The following is an 18,666-nucleotide window of genomic DNA, read 5'->3' as shown; positions in this document are numbered from 1 at the left end:
TCTTTGATATTTGCATATCACTCCTGAGACAGTAGCAAAATATACTTGGAGGTACATTTGGGCAGAGGAAGAAGTAATACCATGCTTTTTGGTCAAAGTGCAGCCCTTGTGTTCTGTGATGTACAGAGCTACCAGGCCCTGTTTTAAAGCAAGCACTAGAGCCACACCAGTGGTTACCTATTCAAGGTATCGCACAGGGTTTGAGCTCTAATCCTTTTGTTTCTTGTGAACAGACAGACCTTTTTCTCTCTTGGAGTTGTTTATTCTTTAGTTTACTTTCTTCTTAGAAGTTGCAGGTAGAGACCCTATTGCTTTACCCATTTGGATATTAACTACTCTGCTCCTTCAGATAGGCGCAAATCTGTGATCGAATGATTGTTTATATATGTAGCTACCCTGATTTGCCTGCTCCCTGAAAGTTGGTGGTTTAAGAGTAAAGAATAGTAAAGAGTATTTTCAGCTCACCTGGTTAACACTGCAAAATTGCTTTAAATGCATTTGGAAATGAGTTGAGGCCCACTTCCAGATCACTCTTTATTTTAATTTGTGTATGCATGCTGATTTTGTTTTTTCCTCTGTGAGTGCTTATTGATTTTTTTCTGCATTGATGTCTCATTTTTCAGAGGCCACAATCAGAGGATGGAATTCCTGGGTGACTCCATAATGCAGTTGGTAGCCACAGAGTATTTATTCATACATTTCCCTGATCATCATGAAGGGCACTTAACGGTGAGACTGCCATCAGTCATGCTTTCTGGAAGAGCAAGAGTGGGATGGTGACTGAAATTACGGGAGTAGCTTGTGAATTATTCTAGATTTGATTAACAGAAGAAGCCTCAGCAACCACTGCTCTTAATAAGGCTTTGTTAATTTTAAGTCATGAGCGCTGTAATGAATAGAAAATGGTGATTTATGAGCCCAGTGCAATAACGTTTATTCTGTCTGTGAAATGGATCAATAATTTTGAGGACCTTACTGAGGAAATTTGGAGATAAAGCTAGTTCTTGTTTAAAGATAGGTGTCTTAAACTGTTTATTTAAATAGGCGCATCACGTGACTTGGAGTATTGTGTCAAGTTCTGGGATCCTTAACATAAGAAGGATACAGAGCTGTTGGAATGGGTGTACAGGAGAGATACAAAGATGAGGACTGGAGCACCTCCCATATGAGGACAGGCTGAGAGTTGCACTTCTTCAGCCTGGAGAAGAGAAGACTCTGAGGAGAACTTGTAGCCGCCTTCCAGTACCTGAAAGGGGGCATACAAGAAAGCTGGGGAGGGACTCTACAAAGGCATGTAGTGATAGCATGGAGGGAAGGTCTATAAATCAGAGAGGGGAAGATTTAGAGTAGTCGTTGGGAGAAAATTCTTCACAATGAGGGCAGTGAGGAACTGGCACAGGTTGCCCAGGGAAGTTGTGGATGCCCCATCCCTGGAACTGTGGGAGGTGTCCCTGCCCATGGCAGGGGGCTTGGAACTAGATGATCTTTAAGGTCGCTTCCAACTCAAACCATTCTATGATTCTGTGATTTTATTTATGACTTCTAGTCTATAGAATCTGTAACCAGGCAGGGTTATGTTGCATGACAAGAAGCATTTACAGTCTGTTTTATCCTGGTTATCCCATTGTCTTCAATCTGGACCTTCAGTGGTAGCTTTTGAATTTAATTTTAATTTGTTGTTGCAGTCATCTGTTGTTGATTACTGTAGCCTTTCAGCCTCTCTTATCTGGGTTCTGAACAACTCCATCTGGGAATCTTGCGGCAATTTACAATACTTTAAACATAGGGTGGTAGGATATGTAGGTATTTTTTCTCTGATTGATTCATTTAGTACTGTAACTAGACAGCTGTGGCTTTATTTACGAGGAAGACATTTTCTTACACTTAGTAAATATTTTTGTATTTTTCAAGTCTTGACTAGAATAAAAAGTGATACATGTATCAGGAATGCTAGTCCAGTCTCCTAGCTGAAATTGGGAAGTAGCAATGTGTGTTTCTTAGCTACTTGAAGCAGTTTTCTCAAATCAAAAAAGGGATGGTGATGCTAAGTCTCTAGCAGGCAGTGTGTTTTCAAGAATATGCTTCTTGGGTTTTTCAGGCTAAAGCTGTTTGCAAGAAAAAAAGTACATGCTCTGACTAAAAGTTTTATTCTTCACCAGTTCTTAAGTTTCGTTTCCATCTGTGTGAATTCTCCTGCATCATGCAGGAGACTGAGTAGATAAAGCCTGAACTTTTGAAGTAAACGTTAAAAGGGGAAGAACCTTGTCATTTTAATTCTTCAGAGAAATAAAAACATAAGGCAGAAATCCAACACTGCTGGGGCTTTTTTGCTTTGTAGGTGACTTTTAAGAATGTGGGCATCTGTGTTGTTACAGTAAGATAAATCTTTCAAGAGCTATTTGGCAGGAAGAATACAAAATGTAGCTATTAATGGGTGTAAATACTTGGAACAATGATCAGAACACCTCCTTGTTCCTTAATTTAATGACTAGTAAGTTGACAAGTAGAATGAGTTGCAGAATCCAGGTTTATAGGGGAAACTACAAAATTTGAGTGGAATGGATGCTGAAAACACATTAGGATTTTGAAAAGTAGGTAATGCCTAGAATAAGATTTCAACTCTGGGGATGTGTGTGCAGTGAAAAAGAAAACTGTCTTAGACTGTTTTTATATTTGAGGACAAATGAAATGAGACATGTGAGAAAGGGGACTGATGATGTAGGATCTGAAGAGAAACAGCATGCACTGTTTCCTGTTACCATTCTCCTATTACCTGGGAACACGCTTGCTTTTGGAGTAATAACAGAATGGTGTCTGTGGTATTGAGAGCAGTTTTGGTCAAGGATGGGAAGATTTCACTTGATTGGCAGTTCAGTTGCTTCTCAGTGTGTAGTTATTATTTGTGGAGAGACATCTGTAAATTAACTATACTTAAGTAAAAGAAGCATAGTCTTGCATACGTATTTTGAGATAGCTGAGTGATCTGCCAAAAAGAGGGTGAAATTTCGTTGGCTGTTAGAAGACTGGGCTTCTCCAGTACTGGCATATTCTACAGTCATAGGTAGTAGTATGAAAAAAAGTTCTTTGTAATTATAGTTAAGCTCCAGTTGAGCATCCATGAATGCAATGATGCAGGTTGTGTGTTGTCAGAGTGGAGATTATTCTAAAAAAGTTACTGGGAAAGCACAGGTACCATGTCTTTCCTGTAGTATTAAGGGAAATTGAGTTTCTTGCTAGATTACACTTGTAGAGGAGGCAAATTCTAATATGGAGCAAGTTGATAGCCACAGTGCTAGAAGGATAACTTTGTTTTCCCATCTCTAATTCACTGTAGCATATATGTTGCTGTTTGTTTTATGGTAGCACTAGTCATGGTTACAGATTTCATCAATATAAATATTCTGCAAACACAGCAAAAGAGATCCTTTTCCCATTACTAGAAACAGATTTTTGTCACATGATACTGCACTTCTGTCTCATAGGTGGTGTATCATACTTAGGATTTTGTTGGGGAATGTATTGTTTATTTATCTCAAGGACATGAAAAGGAAGATTTTTGTAAAGGAACAAGTAGAAAATGAGTTTAAGCAGAGGTTAGGGAGGCAGCTAATAATCCTATCTGCAGTCTGCCTAGTTTATGAAGATCAAGTTGTGAGTATCTGCTTCATACATCATTGCCAAACAAATTATGAACATACTGTTCTTTATTTATCTGTTGTCAGAGATAAAGTAGCAAGTGCAACAAATAAATCTTGATTTTCATAAGCTCAGTTGACATGCTGGAGCCAGGTAGCATATAGCTTGGATCTAATAAGCTGAGGAAATGTGACATGGAAGGCAAAGAGATAAAAAAATGTGTATACAGCTTCTGAAGTCTAGGTTACATATAAACAGTGGAAAAGAGAGACATTCCTTTGCTCCCACCCCGCCTCCCATAAAATTCTTAACTTCTTAAATTAATACTGTTTCATTTAAAGCAGAAAAGCAAACAACCAGGAGAAAAAGCTCACCTTAACAAGGGATTCAGAAAACTATATGAAACCCTAAAATTCCAAAATACTCCTTTAAGCTGTCTAGGATTGTATCTTTGGCAGGGCTTTATGTTTATTTAAGCAATCTGCCTAGACCCTGGGTTAAGCACTTCAAGGAACTGTGCTGGAGAACCAGGTGTCCTGGTCATGGTTGAACATTGAAAATGTTCCAGCTGGATCTTTATCAGAGATACATTGGCTCAGCTATACTGCCTTCAGTAAAGCAAACAGTACATACAGGCTATGCTTTTTCTTCTCTGGCCAAATGCATGGAGCAGCTTCCTCATCTGCTTGTTCTGAAGCACTGGACTCTTTTGCTTTAAAATACACTTGTTTAATTACTACCTCTTTATTTCTTATTTGGTAGACATTAAGGACTGCCTCTATAAACTCTGGAATATTGTATGTTTATACTTTATGAGGGAAAATGTATATAACTGTGTATTACTTAAACTAGAATAACATACGTAGCTGAAAAAGTACAGGACTGATGAAAGGATGGTATATGATTGCAAAGAAGCTCACAAATAAGTATTTTAAATGCAAAAAAGAAGTAATGTGTTGACGGAATAAATAAAATTTGGTAAGAAGAATAGAGACTAAAGGAAAAATCAGCAGTAGAAATAACGAGTGTATGTGTGTTAATATAAATCATTTGAGTTGCCCTGAAACAGAATGTTAGTAAACTGGGAGAAGTGAGAGGCTACAGGGATAAAAGTAATATTTTTCCCCAGATCTCCCTGCCTTTTATAGCTTGGTATTGCCAGGTATTACCATTGAGTGGGACTTCTTTCTGTTGCAGCTGTTGAGAAGTTCTTTGGTGAACAACAGGACACAGGCCAAGGTGGCAGAAGAGCTGGGTATGCAAGAATTTGCCATCACTAATGACAAGACAAAAAGACCTGTAGCTCTTCGAACTAAGACTTTGGCTGATCTCTTGGAATGTGAGTGAATTTGGTTATAACAGCTTTTGGTTCTAACTTCTTTTTCCCTGAGACTTCTTTGAGAAAGCTATTAAAAATCCCCCAATTCACTACTAAAAATGCATGTTCGGGTTTTCAAATTAATTATACCCACATCTTTGAAGGCCACATTTTTGAATGCTAGCCTAGATTCTTGGAGTTTGTATGAAAGTATGAAGGAGGCATAATTGCAGATGCCAAGTTGTGGCTTAAAAATAATAGACTTTTATGGTTGGAAGTGACCTCAGAGACCATCTGGTCCAACTGTTTTAGGTGATACATAGTTTAAATGAGATGGCCCAGCACCCTGTCAAGCTGAGCCATAAAAGTGTCCAGTGCAGAAGAATCTATCACTTCCCTGGGGAGATTATTGTAGTGTTTAACTGTTCTCATGGTGAAGAATTTTCTTCTGGAATCCAGTAGGAATCTCCCCAGAAGCAATTTATACCCATTACCCCTTGTCTTTTCCATGTTACTCCTTGTAAAATGGGAGTCTTCATCCTCTTGGTAGGTGCCTTTTATGTATTGGTACATGGCAATAAGGTCTCCCCTAAGCCTTCTCCTCTCAAGGCTGAACAAACCCAGTTCTCGCTACCTTATTTCATATGGTAGATAAATTGACGGGTCATGATGACCAGGGCAAAAGCATGTCTAGAAAGTAAAAACTTGTAATCTGAGTTAGGCTATTTAACAGCAGTTTCAATGTTTCGTTAATATGTTCTTGTTACTGTTGGAAGATAAAGTAGTTCCAGCAGCAGGTGAATATTGTTGTGATTCATTTGACTGCATTTTAGGAGGTTTCAAACTGGTCATTCCACAATGAATGGAAAATAAACTCTTTTTAGACCGTTTGTGAGAGTTTGTTATGCCTTGTTTCCAAAGAAAGTGGAAACAGTAATAAATATTCTTCAGAGAAAGTTAGTCTGCATCTTGTGTATTTTGATGTATTTTGTGAGCCATACAGACCCCTTAGCATTTGCCAAATCCTCCAAGCAAATGGAAATTACACACAAACAGGAGTGATTTATATCTAAAACTTTTTAATGGTACCCAGTAGTGATTTATTTATGAGTATACGTGGTCTCCTGGTCAAAATGTGAGATTAGGAGCCGAGTGTTGGTTTTAGCTCTTTAAATGGCTGAGTGGATTTAGGTAAGTCACTTAATCTCTTGGTCAACTGTATTTTTTCCTGTGTATGCAGGATAATAATACCCTCATCAGATCACTGCTCTGAAACGTAATTGAATATGGCTTTAGTACTCAGAGATACTTGTTTCTAAAAGTGCAAGCCATTAACATTCTCCTTGTATGAGTGACAATACGTTGTCTTTTTTTCCTCAGCCTTTATTGCTGCCCTGTACATTGATAAAGATTTGGAATATGTTCACACTTTCATGAATGTATGCTTTTTTCCACGGCTAAAGGTAAGACCAGTCAAGTTCCTACTTTCCTACCACTATGCTTTAACACATTATTGTGTTTTAGACACTTACTGCAATCTCTCAGTTATAAAAGCCTATTTGTGAACTTCTTACAGGAGTTTATTTTAAATCAAGATTGGAATGATCCTAAATCTCAGCTTCAACAGTGCTGCTTGACTCTCAGAACAGAGGGAAAAGAGCCAGACATTCCTCTTTACAAGTAAGAACTGGTATCTTATATAAGTATATAAGCTAATTATCAGTCTGTCTTGCATATGGAGGAAGACGTTGTCAATCACCCTACATGTTTCCCATAGTTTGGTTTTATTGTATTTATCCAAGCCCTCCAGTCTCTGTTTCAAGATGGAAAATGTTGAACCAATGTTTTCCAACTTGTAGGTGTTTTTAGCCATTACAAGGAAGAATTAATAAGCATTTTCCCTTGTTCAGTTTCAAGGGAATTATTTTTTTTTTTAATGTTTGAATGGAGTATTTCATTGACATCATTCTATATTTTTTCCTCTTTTAATATAAAGCTTGGCAGTATTTTAAATGAAATGAAGGAAAAATAGCTGTTTGGGTATGAAGTCAAGATATCTCCATTCAATTTTCAGTAATTCTCTACACTCTACATTTTTATGTAAACATAATAAATGCCTTGTGTTACCCATCCTGATTGTAGGCTCTGTTTTTAAGCCACAATCAGGCACTGAAGGGAAACACAAGTTTTGGGCATTTTCACTGCAAAATTCAGCCCATATATGTCTTCCTCTTCAATGGTAGAAGAGCTCAGGGCAGTTAAGCTCTTAACCTGTACACCTCAGTTACATCCCATCCAGCTTCAGATATCTATCTCCCTTCTCTCCTTCATTTGCAAGGTAGCATAACAGCTGCTTTAAAGAGACAATAATAGACTTAAGATTGTATGTTGCATCCAATTCCATTCAATTAATGAAGGGTTGAATGCAATATTAGCCCCCAAATGAAGAGATAAAGACTGTGAACGTTCAAGGCTTGCGTTGGATTATTTTATCACAAAATTATGAAGAACAGACATCTTTAATGTTTTTGTCATGTTTACTGAAGTAAAGACTGCAGTGAAATGTAGCAGTTCAGTTATAGTGACAAACTGCACTTCAGAAATATGACCACTTTAACACTGCAGCTGATGCTCTGCAAATTTGATGGCTTAGTGTCTCTGTATGAGGTCTCATAGCTTTGTGTTGAGTGAGGGAGATGAATACAAAAGAAACAATTCCTGATTCTTATAAAACCCATTGACTATCAAGTACCAAATGTTTGTTTTGTTTTGCTGTGATGATGAATTGATTTTTATAGTACAGCTTAGAGCTAGTAATATGCTGTTATCTTCCTATTATCTTGTTAAATTCCTTTTCTTAGGGTTATCTATTTCATGGCAGCCAGTACTATTGCTTTCAAATTTAGGGTGGGTTTCATTTGCTCTTGTCACAGCACGTGTAGACAGAGTACTATAGATAGATCCTTAAAAAAATTGATGTGAAATTGGCATTCCTTCTGAAATGAAACAAGGTAGTGGACAGAACTTGAGCTGACAGTGGGGAGAGATTTGGGACAGCAAGTAAAAAGAGCAGAAGCAGCAATTCATTGCATGCCTAAAGAATTATCTTTTTTTCCCCTTTAGATGGTTATTGATGCATGTCCTAGTCTTTAACTCAAATGGAAAGTTTGTTTTGTGACAAACTGTAACTTTTCAAAGCCGATTGAAAATTTCTTTGTGGTATGATAATTCAGTATGTAGGAAGCCACCGTGTCCAATATAAAGTCTTTTTTAAAACTTTGCTAACTGCACAACTTTCTGAGACTTTTATTACACACCGTAATCATATTGGTGTGAGTATTTGGAATCGCACAGTAACACACAGTTTATATGACTTTATTACAAGTGTTTTACCAGTGTTTAAGCACCCTGTGATTTTGTTTGCATTTTTGCTTGTAAGTTTCAATTTTCATTTGGTGCTTCTGAATGAACCTGGAGGTATAAATATAACCAATGTAAACAAAGGTGCATTCTATCTGAATTTCTCCTTTTCAATGTGCACCTCACCTATAATCTTTTGGGTAATGTGATTTATGCAGTCATCTTTCAACCTCTGCCCCATGCTTTGTACTAGTTCCACTATATGTATTGACTGGACTGAAAGCTTTGTGATGTACATTCCACAAACAGATTCTGGTCTTTAATACTTCCTGCCTGAATAAATCATATCTTTCTTATTTCAGGACTTTGCAGACAGTGGGACCATCTCATGCCAGGACATACACAGTAGCTGTTTACTTCAAAGGGGAAAGAATAGGATGTGGTAAAGGTCCAAGGTACAGTGAAAAATTAATCCATGGTGTTGAAATTTGAGTGTGGCAGTGTCCAAAACTATTTGACATGGAGACAGGCAAGCGTGTGGTTGGCCTGAGTAAAGGAAAACTATAGAGCCTTCTTCAGGCTATTCTGAGTTTCTGCCCCAGGAGTGCCTGAAGGGTTCAAGATCTCTATAGTTTTCAGTCTTAATCTTTTTTGGTGAACTTGACTACAAGGTGGCTAGCAATGCTAATCAATTGATGGCTCTCAGACTAGAAACTGCAGAACAACTTCCAGGAAATCGGGGGTTTTATCCCTGGCTTTGCTACTGCGTTACTGTCCAGGATTACTTCTAGGTGTTTTAGAATAATTTCTGAAGTTGTAGACTTCAACCATGAACCCCAAAGACCTCATCTTATTTTCTGCTACCAGATCTGTTGTTGGTTATAAAAATGTCATTAGTTTTATGGTGTTCATACCTCTGTGATTTTTGTTCCTTTTTTCTCTCAAGTGAAAGCAAATGCTTCAGTGAAGGATGGACTAGAATATTCTCTTGGTGTTATTGATCTAAGTTTAAAAATATTCCACTGGAGCTGTAGTGCTATTGCTCACATATTTATGGAACATCTGATGTATCATACACTCTGGGAATTACTAGGTACTGGTTATACAAAGAGTTTTATTACAAAAGAGTAAGTGTGCCACTTGTCAGAAACTTTAGTTTGTTCTGTGCAACTTAGATCTCATGTAACCTGTTTTTGTTTGGTTTAACAGTATTCAGCAAGCGGAAATGGGAGCTGCAATGGACGCCCTTGAAAAATGTAAGATATCTGGGCAACAAAGAAAACTTATAGTTTACCTCCTTGGTCTTTAGTGAGATGCAATGCAGATTGTGAGGGGGATAAGATTTTAACAGAATGTATACGCTGAATGCTGTCAACTTCTATAAGCAGCAAATTTTTGTTTTATTACTTTGAAGACAATTTTGTAACAAGTGAATTTAATATGGTACCAATAGATATTTTTTTGTAGGGAGTTGATCAGCTACAGAGGTTGTAACTTAAAGGGAACCCTGTGCAGTGAAGTGTCATTAAGAGTTTCCATTCTTAAACATACAGTAGCATAAGACTGCTTAGTTTCTGATGGTGCAGTTGTCTCATCATTTAATTTACGGGAGGAGGAAAATTACTTTTCAGTTACCAGTTTAGAAAATAAATTTAATCTCAGATTGCACAGTAGATCAAGTTAAAAATCTAACAGGCCAGTGTAAGTTTAAAAAATCCTCAGTTAATATTTATCTGTTAAGGATGGCATATATCAGCTGAGAATCCAGTGATCTATTTATGCATCTCTCAAAATTATGCACAGGATAGCCAGCATAGGAGCAGTCCTTCATTGCAGTGGACTCTCAGATATGAAAGGAATGAGCGTATACAGACTTCTTATATGAAAGATCTTCGGTCAGTTGAGTTAAAATGCCTGATGTGGTGGATGTAGGGTAAGCAAATAGATTACAAGCATTTTGTGCATCAGTAGCTCTATTCAGAAGAGCATGGAGAGGTACACTTTTTGCATTTGATTCAAAGTAAAGACATGCAGTTCCTTAAGTGCCAAAGGTTTTTAATCTGTTATCTCTGCATCTGGAAATCCCAGGGTTTAAAATTTCAGAAGACAATGAATCCCTATAATTTTGCTTTTTTTTAATATCCATCTGCTAGGCATAAACTTCTCTCCACCAGTAAATTAATGATAAGTAGAAGAATGTAACTTCCATTCTCCACTGAATATCTGCAAAACATTACTGAAACTTTTGTTGAGTGCTTTTTCTTGTGACAGTATCACCACTCAGAGCTGTGAGCTTCATCTCCTATCAGTCCTGGGACTTGACAGCTCTTTTCTGACATATGTATTTGTTTGAATACCATAGTCCTCCAAAAGGTCTCCACTCTAAAGGCCCCTAAAACAGAGCCATCTTTCAAGTTAGGTCATGTATCTCAGTGCCTTCCCAGTCAAGTTTTGACTGTCTGTAGGAATGGATGCTGCACAACCCTGATGGACACCTGTTCTATTATGTCTGTGTTTGCAGAGTAGAATTGTTTGGGTTTGGGGTTTAGTTTTTTGGAGATGAAGGTATTCATGTGTCTTTTTTTGTTGTTTTTTATTTTTCCTGCATAAGTAGCTAATTTCAAATAAAAGTAAATTTTATTTACCTGTTTATATATATAATAGATATGAGTTTATTACATAAATTTCCTTCTCAACATCTTAAATGGTTATGAACAAACAGGTTGCTACCAAGCTGAGTTCTTCAGAGTTTTTAAAGAATCATATTACAGCCATAGTTCTGAAAATCCAGTTTTAATTTTATGGTGTACATGAGCAACAAAATATCCCTGAACTCCATTAAACAAAGCTCTAGTGTTTTTAAAAACAGCAGCAACTTAAAAACAATTTTCTTTTGTTTAGATTGCCTTCTGGTTTAAATGAATATACTCTTCTATGCTCAAGTGGTAAATAACTGATGAATAAACCTTTTATTCCTGTACTGTATAATAAAAGGCACAAATTTCACTAGTCAATAAGACAAAGCAGTAGAAAGTCATTCTGCTCTACCACAAACTCCTGTAGATTGCATGGCTTCTGTACTATGTTCTCTAGCTGAGCAGATCTGTGTGGCCTGGCACAGCGAAAGAGGAGAAAAATGCTTGGTGCCAAGCGACTCCTCCCCGAGGAGGCTCAGCTGAATTCTCTCGATACCCAACTAGAGAGAGAGCGGAGTTTTGCTGAGACATCTCCCAAATTTGTTTATGGTTTTAAAGGTCAGCGTAGGAACCTTTTGCATTCATCTGAGACACAGATAGGTACCCAGTGATGATTGCAGAGCTGTATGTGATCCCAGCAGGATTTACCACCAACTGCAGACTGCCACATACTCTACCACTTCTTCATTTTCTGACTGGCTGGAGGTTGCAGGTGTCTGCAGCACAGAGACAAAGATGAATGTCAGCACCCTGCTCATGCAGAAAACATTATGTTCTGTCACCTGTGCACTAAATTGAGAGCAATTCTGATCAATTATATTAGCTGGTTTTACAGCCTCCGTTCTAACTAATGTAGCTGATGGACAACTCTCTAAAATCAGAAGCATCTATCCCCCTAGCTATGGCTCCATGATCTCACCTTGTCTGGTCTGTTTTAGCCAGTCTTCACTCATCCATGCTCTCAGACTGTGCTAAGGCTCTATTCCAGTACATAGCCAAGCATTAACTTTTTCAGGAACACATTTTACTATGTTCCATTTTGCTATACTATTACTTTCCCATTAGGAACCCTGCCATAATTTTAGGCATCCTAGTGGGTTCTGTGTGGTCTAAAATACTAATACTAATGGAAATATCTGTATGTGGAACAAGTGGTTCATACTTTTTGGAGTGAAAACAAGACAAAAAGATCTTGACAGCATTGACAGTAGCCTCACATTCGTTTTTCAGTATCGACCACTTGTTGCCATGGGAACAGAATATAAAATCCAGGTAATACCTGGCCATGTTGCTATACCAGAATTTTATATTTTATTTTTGTGAGTGTATGAGATTTGACAGTGCTTTGCAGCAAGGGAAACAGATGTGGAAATCATAAAGAAACCAAAGTCTTATGACACATAGCCCTTGTATACTCTGGGTTATTAGAAATAAAAGAGTAAAAATGGTAATGACATTTGTTTCCAACCTACCCCTAATCTCATCAAAGTTTAAGAAAAAATAAATAAATAAATGAGGCTTTCTGTGTTACCAGTATGTTTATTAATGCAAAATATTTCTCCTTGTGTCAGATAACTTTCCCCAGATGGCCCATCAGAAACGGTTCATTGAACGGAAGTACAGACAAGAGTTGAAAGAAATGAGGTGGGAAAGAGAGCATCAAGAGAGAGAAACAGATGAGACTGAAGAAGCAAAGAAATAAAAGGAGGGTGCAGAAGCAGTGGCATATTTACTTACTTAATAACTCTGACAGTGGCCTATGGAGACCTAACCTACTTTCTTGCAGATGATGAATGAAGAGTGCCTGTTGATATCAAATAGAAAATCATAATATCTTCTTAAAAAAGTATGTGTGTATATATAGTATTTCTTTAGTTTGGTTTTAAGTGCAAAGTTTGTTTGGCTTTTTATTAAGATTTGGTTTTAAATCCTTTTCATAAAAGTTGTGGGATTATTTTTACTGTCTTGTATGAAGTAATAAAATATTAATTTCAAAAGCTTGTAGGAGGAAAAGCTGTTCAACAATTGTCTCCTATGTCCAAATGCTGTTTTGTCAGTGACCGGCAAAGTTATTGCATGAATTTCACAGTGCAGGAGGAAGGTGTTATGAAAAATTAATTTAGCAGAGCACTTAAGCATGTACCTAACAAGTTTTTCAGCTAAATATACTTCTTGACTTTGCAAAGCCAGAGCCATAAATTTCAGGGCCTTTTACAGAAACTGGTACAATATTTTAAGCAAAGGAGATAGTCAGTTTTGGTTTAAACAGTAATTTTAACATCTGGAACGTGACATAGATGTGTGTGGAATGTTGGGGGAGGGTGTCTTTAAATCAGTAGTATAAAATTCTAAGAAGAAGAAAAAAGAGGTAATTACAAAGCAAGAACATGACAACTTTTTTTGTAGAGAATGTGCTACTGAGTTTACATTTATAAGTTTAGTTTCATTCTCAACTGCTTACTCAATCAAACTAGTGTCTGCTTTAATGGATTTATTTTTCCAGAAGATGGCAGTTTGGCCATAATAGTCAAATGGTGTGTCAGAAGCTCCATACAGGCGCTGTTCCAGATAGGTTCATTGAAAACTATTTGTGTCTAAAGGAGGGCAGGATTCGTCCCCAAGGGGTAGTTCAAAGGTCGCATACAATTTTAAGTCACCCAGTTTGCTTGATTTTGGGTGTCTGTGTCTTGTAATAGACATGTTTCTTCTCTAAAAGCTCTGAACAGTACCAAAAGTGGAACATTCACTGTGTCTGTTGGTGTATTTTCCCACTAACAGCTTCATCATAGATCTTGATGTGTTGCTTGTACTTTTAATTTCAAGCCGTTCATTTTCCCTATGGTGAGTTCTGAGTCAAAACAGTTTCTTACTACATGCTTTGTAACAATTTCTCTTATCTGTCTTTTCTGATAAGTGAAACAGTTATAGTGCTTGTTTTCCTTAAATGCACATTTTCTTCCTGCTTTGGATCCCTTTTTGTTGAGTTGTTTATCCATCTTTTCTGATGTAGATAACATAGATATATCTGATAAGATACCAGGCAGCCTCATAAGCTGGGATGTGTGAGTCTGGCCCAAAGAATTCAGGCAGACTCCTGAAAGAAAACTTCTGCCCAACGGCCATGCTACACTGAACTTCTAATTCAGGAGTTGTCTGAACTACCTTTGCATAGGTGTGCTACAGGCATCCATGGAAGCACTTTATTGCAGGTGCCAAAGTAGACACAGTGTAGCTGAAAAGTTCAGACTACCCAAACGTCTTCCCAAAGTTTCTTCTGAGCTATTCAGTATGTGTATTTTCATAAGCACGTTTTTATACACATGCAATGTGAGATGCACTTAAATGAGGGGGGTTTTATAAACTTGACCCCACAGCACTACCTCACTTCTTCCAGCTCCTATGATTGCCTTTTCTTAATGGATTGATGCTTTCAATCCATTTCAGAAGATGAGAGAACAAAAACACCAAACACATTCTGTAATTTAGAGAATGATAATAAACCATTAAAACATAAAGGAGGGGATAAAAACAAGGAGATAAAGGCAAGGAGCTTCTTTCTGCTGGATGTTGTTGTTCTTTGACTTTTGAGAAGCGATTGTAACTCCTTATAGCTTCAATCTGTAAATAAAAAGCTGAAATGCCTCTGAGCAGCAGTTAGCTTGAAAAGCAAGCAGCAACAACTCCCTTGCCCTCAAGTCTTCTGTATTTCAAATTCTTTTGTAGAATTGCCCGTCTGTTTCTAGCAGTAAGTTGAAATGGTGCATTGGTAGAGGGTTACGAGTAATTGTGTACACTGTTATTTTCTTTTTTCATCTTAACTGTGACCAGATTAATGTCTTTAACAAATAGAATGTGACTTCATTTCCAGGTGTATGGTTGCTTTGCAGATTTCTCTTACCATATTTGACATCCCCAGCAAACCCCAGTGGAATTATTAGCTTATAGGTTAATGTTACTTCTTTTCTTCCTATACATCATTTCACTTTTCAGCCATAAGAATATGGTGAACTTATTTGTAAACATTTCCATAAAAATAGATCTCATTTATCAGGTACGTATCAGGTACGCTGTTTTGGGGAGGAACACACAACTGTTCTCTTTTCTTCTTTCATGCACAAATTTCTTAAAAACAAACAATTTAAAACAGTTTCTACATTCCATTACTACACTTAATGATTTTTAGGTCCTCCTCAGTGAAATGTAGATGGTAACCATTTCTTTCATGAATAGGCTATTTTCCCTTTTTCCGCTGTATATGTACAGCCTAGGAAGATTGCCTGAGGAAATTTTGTTTTCCTTGTCTTGAAGGCAGAAAACAAAGTAAAAGGTGGAAGAATTCACATTTCCTTTGTCTATGTCAAAACTATGGTGTCTTTCTCGGTATGCACTGTCTAAAACCAGTGGCCGTGAATGTTTCTGATAACTTAAGGTGATACATAGAATGTGTAGTGTGAGCACAGCCATTTATAACTCACACTAAGGAGAGAAAGTTAATTTTTTTAAGTTGCCTTAAATTTGGGAAAAATTATCAAAAGAAGTGTGACCAGCAGGCTGAGAGTGATGATTCTGCCCCTCTACTCCACTCTCATGAGACCCCACCTGGAATGCTGCATGCTGGTCTCTAGTCCTCAGGACAGGAAGGACATGGAGTTGTTGGAGTCAGTCCAGAGGAGGGCCACGAAGATGAACAAAGGGCTGGAGCACCTCCCATACAAGGACAGCCTGAGAGAGTTGGAGTTGTTCAGCAGATCTCACAGCAGCCTTCCAGTACTTAAAGGGGGCCAACAGGAACGAGGGGGAGGGATTCTTTTGTCAGAGGGTGCAGTGACAGGATGATGGATAATGGTTTCAAATTGAAAAAGGATAGATTTATATTAGATATTCAGAAGAAATTTTTTACTGTGAGGGTGGTGAGGCACTGGAACAGGTTTTCCAGCTAAGTCACTGATGCCCCATTCCTGGAGATGCTCAAGGCTGGGTTGGATGAGGTTTTGAGAAACTTGACCTTGTGGAAGGTGTCCCTGCCCATGGCAGGGGGATTGGGACTGGATGATCTTGAAGGTCCTTTCCGACCCAAACCATTCAATGATTACTGATCTCATAGTGACCAATGGAACAGCTTTAGCCTAGAACTCAGCAACTTTGGCTGCTTTTTGGAAACGTAAAGGTCTCTCTGGCGTATTGATAAATTAAAGTAATTTTTTTTATTTTTCTAGAGGTAGATCTGTTCTGATCTAGAGGTTCTCGTTCAAGATCTGTTGACTTGATTTTGGTACAAGTAGATAAACAAAAAACAAGATTAAGATCTCTGTGGACACATCAGATCCTGTGAAAGCACATACATTTTTTTTCAGTTTGCATATGTACAGAGCATTGAATAGAACTAGAGCTCATTTGATTAGTAATTTTAATTGAATTTACATAAAATCCATCATTTTTCTTTGCAGAGCCTGAGTTTGGTTTGTAAGATTTCAGTTTCTGTAAGATTATTTAATAGCGATACTAAGAGAACCTTGGTCTCCAAGACTGTTGTAAACATTGTTGCTAATAAAATTTTCCAGAAAAGCCTCCAGCCATAGTTGTTACTTGCTAAAACAATTTGGAAAGATCAAAAGGCAAATACTGATCATCTGTCTCCCTACTTCAAAGACTCTGATTATACAGGCTACATATTTAAATAAAGTAAGTGGTTCACTTGTAAAAAGTTCCTCTTTGGTGGAAGTTTGTAAAACCCTTTAGGAGTTTAGGGAGTTGGTCATCTACATTGTACCATTGTGCATCGTCTTTGATGGGGATAATATTGTGATGGAAATTTCTGTGACCTGGTATATATCCCATCCAGCTTGTCCCCTCTCCCCTTGTTCCAGAGATTATATGTTTGTCCTTGAGCATTTGAAATGGTTTTGTCTAAATGGAGAATGATAACCGGAAAGCATTTCCTGTTTTGTTTAGTGAAGTGTAGTGAAAACTTGTAGTTGAAGAGTGCCCTGCTGTCTTCTGTTGCCGACAAGTCTAAATCTTTACCTCTTGTAATAACTACATCTTACTGTGAAATAGGGTCAGGAAAGAAATGTGACACATCCCCTCATTGGTTGCTGGTAATTAATTATTCTTGGCCAGTTAGCCATGGTGTCTGGGTACAGACATCCTTGATTCTGCTGTCTGTTCTTTCATTCATAGCTAAGCAGATATGGTGAATAACATGGACAGCAGCTGCAAAATAAACTGGTGGCTGCATAATGAGCTTGTGTTTATTTATTACACTAACAAAAAAAACCCCAAACCCAAAACATAACAGTTTTGTAGGTGGAGCAGGGAACTAGATCTCTCATCTGTCATGGACATATCCCAATACCATTTATTCTTATTGCAGAATTGCTCATTAAACCGCCTGCCACTGAAAAAGAATTTACCTCCATGTATTTTGAAGACAGAATTTATCCTTGTATGAAGATGCTGATTAAAATTGAATGAAAATCTAGAGGTATACTGGTCGCTTCAAATTATAGGCTAGGTGAAGAGTTTTATTTTAGTAAAAATGGCCTTTTAAAAATATTTTGTGACTTTTTCTTCCCTCGTGTTCTTATGCATTTGGTGTTCCTATGTTGAGTTGCAGATGATGTTTGTCTTAACAAATTGTTCATGTTTATGGACATACTAGGTCTACCTAGCAATGAAATTCTAAGTAAGACCATTCATCTCATCCTTAGCTTTTTTCTGGATTCCTGTTTTAAAGCAGTACATTTTCTGTAGAAGAAATAAGGGTCAATGACTTCCCATTGGTCTTGTTTTGTTTTCCTTATTTTCTTCCATTCATTGTAGCCCGCTCAATACTGTTGCAGTGAGGTGCTTAGCTAAAGCAATTCTCTGAAGATTGCAGAAGAGAAGACCATCCCAGGCTTTTGTGTCTCAGCTTTCTGCTTGTAGGCACCTTGGCCTGGAAGGTAATGAGCTGAGGGAAAGGAGCATTGTGGACTGCAGTGCATTGGCTGGTAACAGTGTGCTGGAAGATCTGCCAGGGAGTAATGAAAACAGTGCAGTCAGAGAAACTGACCTCACAGCTGCAGACGAGTGCATTTGCCAGAACAGGTAGGCTGAGTCTGGGAAGAAAAAGTAAAAGAAATTTCTCCCCGATTTTAAAAAATCTAAAGACAAGGACTGCTCAAAGTCAAAGTAAAGAGCAACTATCTTCTGTGACTCTCTTGGATTTTTTGTTTCCAGGCTTGTTTTTTCAGGTACCTTGAAATGTCACGGATTTGTTGTGGGGTCTTAAGATGAAATAGGTTGTATGCCCCAGCCTCTCAGATTTCCCCATCCCCCAGGGAGCAGGTTTATCTCAAGATGCCCTTTTCTTCACCTGCTTGCTACAGATAACAAAGGAAGCACCAAATTAAACTCAAAACCTTACTATATAGGTATATTTCCCTTTGTCTAAATCCTCACTTCATTCCTCAACAGGATTCCAAAATCTTTCATGCATAAGGGTATAGATAGTGTGCCTGTGACATAAAATACAATACAATACATGCAATAGCATCATACATGAATGCCTAAAGCATGTCATTCTGATGCTCTTCACAGCACTTGTGTGGAGGGAATAAATGGCTGTTTATTGTATTGCTGAGACATGAAAACAAGGACAAAATTGTCACTTGG

General features: G+C 37.7%; 1 protein-coding gene across 1 annotated transcript in view; it reads left to right on the top strand.

The window, feature by feature from the left end:
* The window catches only part of DROSHA (drosha ribonuclease III), a 74,758-nt gene extending 57,136 nt beyond the window's left edge, over nucleotides 1–17,622 (top strand). The window contains exons 26-32 of the mRNA XM_069853523.1: nucleotides 624–729; nucleotides 4,834–4,975; nucleotides 6,335–6,417; nucleotides 6,531–6,634; nucleotides 8,677–8,769; nucleotides 9,524–9,570; nucleotides 12,582–17,622. Of these exons, the coding sequence (XP_069709624.1) occupies nucleotides 624–729; nucleotides 4,834–4,975; nucleotides 6,335–6,417; nucleotides 6,531–6,634; nucleotides 8,677–8,769; nucleotides 9,524–9,570; nucleotides 12,582–12,712 (706 nt within the window). The 3' untranslated portion in view covers nucleotides 12,713–17,622. The remainder of the gene's footprint in view (nucleotides 1–623; nucleotides 730–4,833; nucleotides 4,976–6,334; nucleotides 6,418–6,530; nucleotides 6,635–8,676; nucleotides 8,770–9,523; nucleotides 9,571–12,581) is intronic.
* The last annotated feature ends 1,044 nt before the right edge of the window (nucleotides 17,623–18,666 follow it).

Source organism: Phaenicophaeus curvirostris, chromosome 3, assembly GCF_032191515.1.
Source record: "Phaenicophaeus curvirostris isolate KB17595 chromosome 3, BPBGC_Pcur_1.0, whole genome shotgun sequence".
Lineage (NCBI taxonomy): Eukaryota > Metazoa > Chordata > Aves > Cuculiformes > Cuculidae > Phaenicophaeus > Phaenicophaeus curvirostris.
The sequence above is the reverse complement of the archived record's forward strand: the minus strand, read 5'-3'. Positions and strand labels throughout refer to the sequence as shown.